Source organism: Spea bombifrons, chromosome 7 (genome assembly GCF_027358695.1).
Source record: "Spea bombifrons isolate aSpeBom1 chromosome 7, aSpeBom1.2.pri, whole genome shotgun sequence".
NCBI lineage: Eukaryota > Metazoa > Chordata > Amphibia > Anura > Pelobatidae > Spea > Spea bombifrons.
The window spans coordinates 7,130,001-7,140,002 of record NC_071093.1 but is presented as its reverse complement, the minus strand read 5'-3'; the positions used below and the strand labels follow the sequence as shown (position 1 = coordinate 7,140,002).

Below are 10,002 nucleotides of genomic sequence, written 5' to 3'. Positions count from 1 at the left end.
CAGTTTTCTATGGAAGAAACATTCTGCTGGCACATTCTATGTCTTGTGTGGAAACATTGTAATCCTTTTTTCCTGACAATGAAATATGTGTGTTCTCATTTCACTTTGCTGCAGATTAATCATTTCTAAATCGAAGCCACTGTCTAGAGCAATAGCAAACTTGAGACTGGAGGGTTTGCGGTTCTTGGTATGGAAGGGGAAGGGGAGGGGAATGGTGGCTCTGGGGTTGGATTTGATGTCCCCTGAGCACAGAAGTCGGGGGGGAACAGACCAACATGTGGGATTGAGATTTGAAGATTCGGGTGAGTGGGATAATAGAAGGGCAACGGCTGAGGACAAGGAGAGACGGTGTTGCTGTCTCCTGCAGTGTAACTCTCCTCATCAGCTGCTTTCCCGCTTCCGGTATGTCTTTGTACCATGTGACCACATGTCAAATAGTCTGCTGACGTCACCAGAGCCCTTCAACTTAACATGGCACGTAGAAGACAGAGCTCTAAAGCAAGAGACGCGACTCTAACGCAAGGAACGGAAATCTAAAACAAAAGCCATAGAAACATTAAAGCAAATACAACACCAGATAAACCCCAGGGCTATATAAGTAAGAGCTCTGTTTTGAAGGCGTCGTTTACGGAAAGCGAGCAGCGCTATTTCGCTGAGCCTTCTCTAGTGTTTAATACTCTTGTCGAGAAAGAGTGTCTGCGACTGCGCAGTTTTGGCGTGACGTTATTGCGGCGCGACGGCTTCTGTCGGAACTGACGGGAGCAGTATAGGGATATCGGTTATTCTTTTAACTGAGTTATGGCGTTTATGTGAGCGATGTTCGCGGAGGAGTGGGCCGCCGCCCGCCGGAGCACAGTGTAAAAGGGGCCTTCTGTTATTTTGCAGACAGCTCTGTGCTGAGAATGGGCATCCTCTTCACCAAGATATGGAGGCTGTTTAGCCATCAGGGTAAGGAGCCCTGAGCCTGTACTTTGGCAGAAGCGATACCGGCTGCACCTCATATCAGCCACTCCTTATGTTAATGACATTTATGACTTTAGAACCACTATGGTTGCCATACTGTGGTCTTATTAGGCATAATAAGGAAGCATAACACAGGCTGTCAGACAGGACTATTCCACTCGGGGGGGGGGGGGTTGACTCATGTTTTATGAGCTGTTATTAGGGGTGGGGCTTTATCAAAGTGATCATGTGACTTTATGACCGTTTTGATAGCTGTTTATAATTAACAGATTAAGGCATTAATATAATTAATAATATGCCATTTACATAGTGTAATTTGTAAAATAATTCCCTGCTGTTTCTACATACGTTATTGTGGCTTTGAGGGCGTAGAGCCCTGGGATACCCTCTTACCCAGAAAACATTCTGGGTAAGAGGGGTTATCAGGGGAGGAAAAAAGTGTTACAGGGGCGCTGTCTGTCCCATAGAGGAGATCAGTTTTTGGGTGCTCTGTCCCAGAAAACATATCTATTGCCCCGCTGTAAACGGAGTGTCTTGGGTTAATAATAAGTATCCAGCTCATACGTACCAGTCTGAACTTTAAGAGTTTACTTTTGGCATACAGTTAAAATGCGAGCCATCTGGCCACGGTAGCTTTAGTGTGGTTTAGCCCAAGGCTGGGCAAATATGCATAGCTTTTAAGGTGAGCTGGAAAGGTGCGTCTCTGTACCACGGGCACAATAATGTTCTAGTAGCCACCACGTCCCTGGTCTTGCCAAGATGTGGCATAGGCGTCTTTAGTCAGTACTGACAATGGGTAGTTACAAGCCCCTTTTATCTTACAAACTGGGAAAAATATGTTGTTTTTGGTGCCGCAAATGCCACTGAAATCAGTTCTTTCTGGGGAAATGTTTGTATGCTTCAGAAACAAAAATCAAAATGTAAAAGCACAATCCATAGGTAGTTTTGTTGCATTTATTTAGGCATGGAGGACCGAACCCCAGAAGCCTAACCTTTTTGTCCTGTGGCTTTTCCATGGGACTCCTACACTCGCTCGGCCGTGGATTAAGGGATAATCAAACAGTTTGGAATGGTTTGTCGGCTTTAGCTAGTTCGTAATTTGCTAGGGCGTAGGCACGTCCTACAAGTCGGCTGGATTGGGTTTCTGTTCTAGGTGAACCGACGCACAACTATAAGGGCAGGTTTTGTGTTTATCAGTATTGTCTAACATTATTCCTGATTTATTGTACGCGAAGGATATATTTGTTGCAGGCTTTTACTAAAAGCCCCACTATGAATGATTCTGCCGTGTGTCACTGGAGCCTGGGCGCTTTCGTCTCTGTTGGTTGTAACCTAAACCATTGTCTAAAATTTCTTCTAGAAACTTAATCTCTTCTGGGAACTACATTCTAAGGTTCATTTTGATACAGAACACCTATTTCTTATCAAGCAACTTTTTGTAATGGTTTTGTTAATGTTAATTTTTTTGGTTTTGTTCTCCCTTTCAGAGCACAAAGTCATAATTGTAGGACTGGATAATGCTGGAAAAACTACTATACTGTATCAGTTGTGAGTATCAGTTTTCTGACAAATGTTTAATAATGTTATCGGGGTCTGTGCTTGGGAAGGAGTTTCGATGTGCTCATGATATTATGTATGTTATGTCTGTTTGGTTAGGTGGGGCCTGGATCATATACACAGAGTACCAATGTTTCAATACATATAAGCTGAACATTTTTATACCTTTTGTGTGTCTGTTTTTCCATTTGTGTTGCCCTATCAATATTCATCTTCTTGTCTTTATGGCCACATGTGATTCGACAACCACAGCAGAAGTAGCCAACCCACCGGCTCCACAACTGCTGTTGGCATTACCACCACCCATAATGCTCTACCAATTGAAGGCCAACTTATCCAAGTATTGGTGATGCAATAAAATGTACATGTAAAATATATATCTTATGTGGGAGTTGTGTTGTCCAATATGAGGCCTTTACTTCTGCGATAGAGGACTGTATTCTTGCTGGCGTTTGGAGCAGTTGATGGAAACATTCCTTTTGTTTTCCTAGATAAGAGCATGTTTTTTGTTTTGTTTTTGCTGTTACAGCTCAATGAATGAAGTTGTCCATACGTCTCCGACAATTGGAAGCAACGTAGAGGAGATAGTGGTGAATAACACACGATTTCTGATGTGGGATATTGGAGGGCAAGAATCCTTACGGTCGTCATGGAATACCTACTATACAAACACAGAAGTAAGTGCAGTCACCTATTTACTATCTAGTTGTTGGCTGTTTGTGAGATGAACACAATGTAGTGTTAACTATTTGCCACCACAGTATTTGGCTAATCAGTATGTTTCGTGTTGAACTGTTTATAGAATTATTTTGGCCGGAAAATGTTAAGGTTTTTTCTTTTCTTGTCATGCAGTTTGTGATCATCGTAGTGGACAGCACAGACCGAGAGAGAATCTCGGTTACAAGAGAAGAGTTGTACAAAATGTTATCGCATGAGGTAATGTATTCATTTGGCCAAGATCCATTGATACGACACTCTTTATTTATTTTTTAATCTGTGTTTGTTTTATGAAAACCTAAGCTTCCTGTGTTACGGTGAAGCTGAAAATCATTCACCAGTCTTGGGTACCCTTCAAAGTAATATCGGTGTATCCAAAAAATCTGTATTTATTGGATAAAATCTTTAACAAGGCGCAGGGGACGTTCATAACTACAGCTGTGCACAGACAAGTTGTCTCTAGAATGGGCCCAGAACAAAAAATTCTGATACAGGATCTTGTGTAACATAATACAGAAGATGGATGATGACACACACGTGACCTACAATGCTCTGTGGTCGAAAGGTTAAACTTTTTCCCCCCGACAGCTTACACCTCCAGAAGGGGTGAACATATAGAAATAGCTTATATGGATTCTGCTTTATATCTTTAGTTCCCAAAAGTCATAAACCTTTTAAACTAATTTTTCTTGAACGTTCGTAGTCTTCCCTAGATACACCCCCCTCTTGTCTGAGTTTGATAACATTTTCTTCTTTAACACTAAATGTTTAAATCTGATGGTTTCTCTAAACCTAGCCTGTTAACTGTCTCCTTTCCTAATGCTATAGCTAAAAAAACAGCATGCAAGCATACTTTATAAATCCATAATGCCCTTACATACATATATATATATATATATGTGATTTCCTCCTTAATCCTAAAACTATCCAAAACATCTAAGGCTAAAAGTAAGCTTATCTAATAATTCAAAATTAACACACATGTCATATAACTGCTTATAAAGGATAGAGATGTTGCTGCGAGTGAAGCGGTCAAGCTGTTTAAGTGAGCCACCCTTTAATTAGCATTTTAGCACAGGAGTCTGTACTTTATATGTCCCTTTAAAGTTTTATACCACATGCTGCATATGAACAATTGCTTGGGAGCGCACGGGCCCACTTAATTTTAGTACCCCGACTTTGGAATGTATGTATCTTGCTTCTAACTGCGTTGCTATGTTTTAAGGATTTAAAGAAAGCCGGGTTGCTAGTCTTTGCAAACAAACAAGATGTCAAAGAGTGCATGACGGTAGCAGAAATTTCACAGTATTTGAAGCTGACTTCGGTTAAAGACCATCCATGGCATATACAAGCTTGCTGTGCATTGACTGGAGAAGGGTAATTATATGTTATTTTAATCAAAAAGAGATACTGACTTTTATTTGGGGGGAGGAGGGCACATTAAATTAGCCACGTAAAACCTTTTGACCTGGGCAATCATAGCCTTTTCTGCTTTTATTTACTTTTCTATGTATTTGATTTTTCAGACTATGTCAAGGACTTGAATGGATGATGTCAAGACTTAAATCCAGATGACCACAGCCGCACTCATAAAGAGACATTAAGCTCACGACATACTGTATTTATGAATCCCTGGTCTGCTGCAAACTGTATTTATGAACTTGTTCCAAACGTTTAATCGTCAAGACGGAATGAAACAAAAGTTTGCAAATCCATCCAAAGGAACCATCTGTATATTTCTGCATCTTTTAACATTTTTTTGGAAGATTTATTGTTTCAAAGCTTGGATTGGCTTGATTTTGTGTTTTATCCATTGGCGACAGAAAGCCAACAGGCCCAAGAATTTTTAACTCTCTTCCGCATTTTAAAATGTAATTTAACCAGTCCCACTCTTAAGAAGTCCAGTAAAGAAAGAAGTTTAACTTAACAGCGTAATAACTAAGCAGTAATTATTTTTTTTTAAAAACAAAAATTACAAGTGGGGCCAAAAATATGTACATATCTCTGTGTTTGCCGTGTGTGCATGCATGCTGATATGTTTTGTTTTAATCTGTGGAATATTTGCATTGTTAACTTTAAAAATTACTGTGTTGGCTCGTCCCTCTGGCTTCCAAGTAGGTAAATGTTGTGAAAGGTCGAAATAATGACCTTTTTTTGAATTACTTGTCCCCTTTTTTTATCTTTTATTTTTGGGATTTCATAAGGAACATTGCATTTCTTGACGAGTGAAACATGTCTACGGTTTAATTTCTTCGCCACTCTGCACGTTTCACCCACGAAAGAAAACTCTCAAGACATCCTTCATAAAATAAAATTAGGGAGTCGCTGCTTGTTCTTGATCTTCTCGTTTATTTTTTTATTTTTCTTCCTCCAAAACCTCGAAGGGTTGACCTGTACCGGCCAGCGCCTACATTCCTGCAAACCGTGGACCAAAATGTAGCAGATAATCATGATGGATGTTGTAGTTTTCCAGTAGCGATCTACCTCGGGCAGTTTGCAGGGAATGGCAGCTTGTGGGACTTCAATGCTGTGTATATACTAACCTGAGTGTCTGTTCCATTATATATAATATATTCCAAATGAGCTCTAATGCCTTGTATAGAGCCATAATAACATTCTGCGCTCTTGCGCTGGCACCCGTTGAATGCATGCTAATAATGTGTTTGCTTTAGCAGCCTCTACTTGACATTTCTCACAGAGCTTACATAAACCTGTGTTGTGTTTCTGAATTCTTAATGCCAAGATGGAAGGTGAAGGCAGGCCTCCGGTTCTCTGGATGTCTCGCGTTAGTTTGCTTGGTCATCGTGCGTACCAACCTAGAGCTATCTTTAACACACACATTCGCTTGGCTGCGTTGCCATCCAGTGCGAAGCAAGAGGCTCCTGGCATAGAAATAAACAAGCCATTAAGGACAGGGCTTCTTGATTTAGGTCAATAAATATGTATAAATAATAAAACCGCAAGAAAAATATTCAATTATGGCCGCAGTTGGCTTAAATGTTCTGCATTTGCTTATATATATATATATAATGTATCCTTTGACATGGTAACTAAGACTGCCCATGACTGCCTTAATTTTATTTTGGGTTACCTTTGTACAAAGAAACACACAACTGCCTACTCTTCATATATTATTATAGGATTTGTGCATTTAGTGCACTATTGATTTGTTCCAATCACAGTATAAACAATAAATAGGACTTCTCAGGAGTTCCATCTGAATGTGATGAGGCCAACACATACAGCATATTCCTTGCATATCGTGGCACTTTTATACTTTTAAGATTGTTAAAGCCTGCAGAAAAGAGTGTGATTAGGAAAAAAAATCAACATAATTACTGTGAACAGGAAAAAAAAACATTGCGATAGAAAACGTATCTTGTATTTTTTTTTCATTTACAGTTTCTTCAAATCCTATTCTATTTTGAGAAATATTTAATATATTTACACCACTCTTTTAACATGGAAGACTGTGCTGCTATATATAAAATACAGGCAATCTTCCTCACAGCTGATTGGACTCCTCTAGTGCTTATGTCATGTTTTCCGCAGACAGACACACTCCGCAGCTGCCGCTGTCACTCCAGGATCAGAAATGCAGTAAAAAGAACCTCACTAGCAATCAAGCTCTGGCTGATGCTGTATTTTAAACCTTATAAATAATTTGTATAAATCTGTATCATGTAATTATGCATTAAAAATACTTTAAGGTACTTTACTGTAGCTCATTACCCCTGCTGAACATTGAGCATGTAGAATGTTTGTGACAGTTTAATGTAATGGAGTTATGGTATCTATTTCTACACATATATTTCCCAGCGGATGGTCTCGGCAGAAAATAAACATAGATTAAGCTGTCGAGAGTCAATCAACTTTTTTGCTGCTCATTAAGAGGACCCTAATGTGAAACATTTTACCTTGTCTCCTTCTACCCTTTTGTGTGGGTATTCCTTAGGTCTGTTCAAATAAAAGAAGAGTGTCGCATAACACGACTGAACACAAATAAAAATGAGGCAACCTCACGTAGGCAGGATCGGTTTCAAAATCTGTTTGGCTAATCGTAGGTGGCGGTTGTACAGAACCAATAATTGAAAAGGTTAAAACAAAAAAATAATAATAAAAAACATTACTATCACTAAACGATGCTCCGGGGAAGTCCACTCCTGGAAAGATTGGCAACTGTCTTGAATGTTTTCCACTTCTGAATAATCTTTCTCACTGAATGAAGGACTTTAAATTGTTTGGAAATGGCCTTATAACCCTTCCCAGATTAATGGGCAGCAGCAATTGCTTTTCTAAGATCATTCCTGATGTCTTTCCTACTTCACATTGTGTTAACACGCACCTGAATGCTCAAGATCTGCAAAAACTTGAGCTTTTATAGAGGTGGTCACACTTTCTGATGCTCAAATACCCAAGAGCATTTGACCAGCAGCACCTGTCTGCTACTTTGCATCTTAATTTCTATAGAATCAGTAAAGGTTTTTCACACATGGCTTCTCCATTTTGGCTTTATTTTGGGTTTAATAAATCATAACAAAGTGTAAAATGGTGTTGTTGTTCATCCGAGGTTGTATTTACCTATTTTTTAGACCTACTAAGGAACAGATGATTGTTCTTATGTCCTGATATGTAAAACCATAGCATTCAAAGAGGGTGTACCTTCTTATTCAACTGACTGTACATACATTTTGTGTGTTCCGGTCTGTAAAAATACCAGTAGGTTTAAATCACAATGTTTCGTCATTTACTAACAAAATTAGTGGTTTATTGACTCAAGAATTTAGTCAACAATAAGATTTATAAGAGCATAATGCACACAAATGCAACAAAGGGAGGTTATATGTTTGGATGATAAAACTGGCTACTGAAACCCCAAGAGGTCAAAAGCGTTGTCACCGCAAGGGGTTTATCGCTTGGATAGACCTTCTGCAGGGAGGATTAAAGCTGGTGCTCACGGTCTAAATAAAACAGAGAAATACACTTGGTCTTACACATCAGCAGAGTAACTTCCATGATCCGCTTTCTATTAATGATCTGAGAGTCATGGTCATCGGTTTGTGAGAAGAAAGGGCATCGAGTATTGTAGCATAGGGCACATTTTGTTTTGTGTGCGAATGTCAGTGTGTTGGAATTCTGTGAACATAAACACGCAACAAAACATCAAAGCAAGACTGCTGACAAGGCTAGACCTATGTATTCATAAAATATCCCCCGATCTGTTTTTAACATGAACAATCATCAAAGACTGAAAGTTAATGTAACATCTATTGAGCACCTTACATGACCATTATTGCAACGCAAAACAGACCATAATTTCTCAAGTGCCCCAGTTTTTGAGGGACAGTCACGATTTCTGAGCACTGTCCTGCTGTCCGGCATTTGTGTGGATCAGGAGCCAGTTGAGGATATCCTCTGATCTCTCACGAACTTGAGAAATTGATGGAAGTCTCTACTGTTCTGACCTTCTAGCTCCCATGTGGCCACCTTGTGACGCGTAAGCTAGAATGCAGACTGCGAGCCAGGCCTTCTTGTCCAAGATCATTGCCTGAGCTCACAAATGTTCTTTTGGCTTAATGCGCAAAAATTGTCATAGGCACACTCTAAAATCTTCTGGAAAGACTTCGCAGAAGATTGGAGGCTGCTACAGCCACAAAGACGAGGGCAACTACGTATGGTATGTCCAGCAACCTCATATAGGTGTGATGGTCAATTGTCCACATCATTTTGGTCATATAGTGTCGATAGACAGACAGCTAGGCTTGGATTGATTAATTAACTATGTTTCCAGAAGGACAGAAATGCCGTCATTGCTAATCTGCAGAGGGTGCCACAAATGTTAAGTGACCCTCTTAATCAGTAAGCAGGTCTTCTTTACTCACTATCTATAATTAGGCACCAGCGGATACAGTTCTGTGTTATTGAACCATATGCTATGTGTACATCTGCCTCCTTCCATAGTAAATGATAGAACATTAAGGACAAGGCCTACTTAAATGGTGATAATCCTTGATAATAAATACTGGCATACGGCCATTACATTGGGTGCATGTATGACTGATATAAAACGTGTCAGTAAATAGGGGTATCAACATAATGACTGATAACATGCACTCCCTCCTATATCAGCAGTCAATCATTAATATAAATATTTTGTAAACATTTCTAGAGATTCTGTAAAAAAAGAAGAAATAAATAAATAAATAAATAAATAAATAACGCCAGGAGAAGGGATGGCAATTAACACTGGTCTGGGATGCTTTCTTTGCTCCATTCATGGGTTTTCTATACATTCTGTGCATTACTTTTCTGTAAATATGTTTTAGACACAACTAGATAGTATATGCTAAGCATGTTGCCTGCCAAATGATGAATGGTGCCACCCGTCAGCCGGGCATTGTGAGGGGCTGATCTTAGCCAGGAGGAAGCCGAGTTGACGGGAATATGTAGAAAAGGTTTGCCACGTGCCACAGACAAATACCGGCTTGGATCTTGCTTGGCATATGAGAGGTAAGACAGAAAGTGGCAGCCGTCAGAAGCTTCAGAGCATGGGGTGAACATCTGATCTTCTATAAACAGAGATGAGCTAATTGTTTTGTTATAGTGTCTAATTTTTCAGTTTGCCAAAACAAAACAGTTTGTTCCTCATGCGGGTAAATGATGTCATCCAACAGGCTTGTAGGTAAAAATGACACCTTTTAAAAAAAAAAAAAAAGCTAATAGGTTATTTGTTCCATAATAATAACACATTTAATGTGCACATAT

The 10,002-nt window shown here is 39.5% G+C and overlaps 1 protein-coding gene across 2 annotated transcripts; it reads left to right on the top strand.

Annotated features, from left to right (window-relative positions):
* Positions 1–459: 459 nt before the first annotated feature.
* ARL5A (ADP ribosylation factor like GTPase 5A) lies at positions 460–5,576 on the top strand. Of its 2 annotated transcripts, none has more exons than XM_053470914.1 (7): positions 460–598; positions 2,451–2,511; positions 3,050–3,197; positions 3,373–3,456; positions 4,463–4,614; positions 4,764–5,136; positions 5,168–5,576. In XM_053470914.1, the coding sequence occupies exons 3-6, from the start codon at positions 3,054–3,056 to the stop codon at positions 4,810–4,812; spliced, it is 429 nt and encodes a 142-aa protein (XP_053326889.1). In that variant the 5' UTR covers positions 460–598; positions 2,451–2,511; positions 3,050–3,053; the 3' UTR covers positions 4,813–5,136; positions 5,168–5,576. The 2 variants fall into 2 exon arrangements, with proteins under 2 accessions (XP_053326889.1, XP_053326888.1); XM_053470913.1 differs by lacking the exon at positions 460–598 and adding an exon at positions 707–948.
* Positions 5,577–10,002: the final 4,426 nt, after the last annotated feature.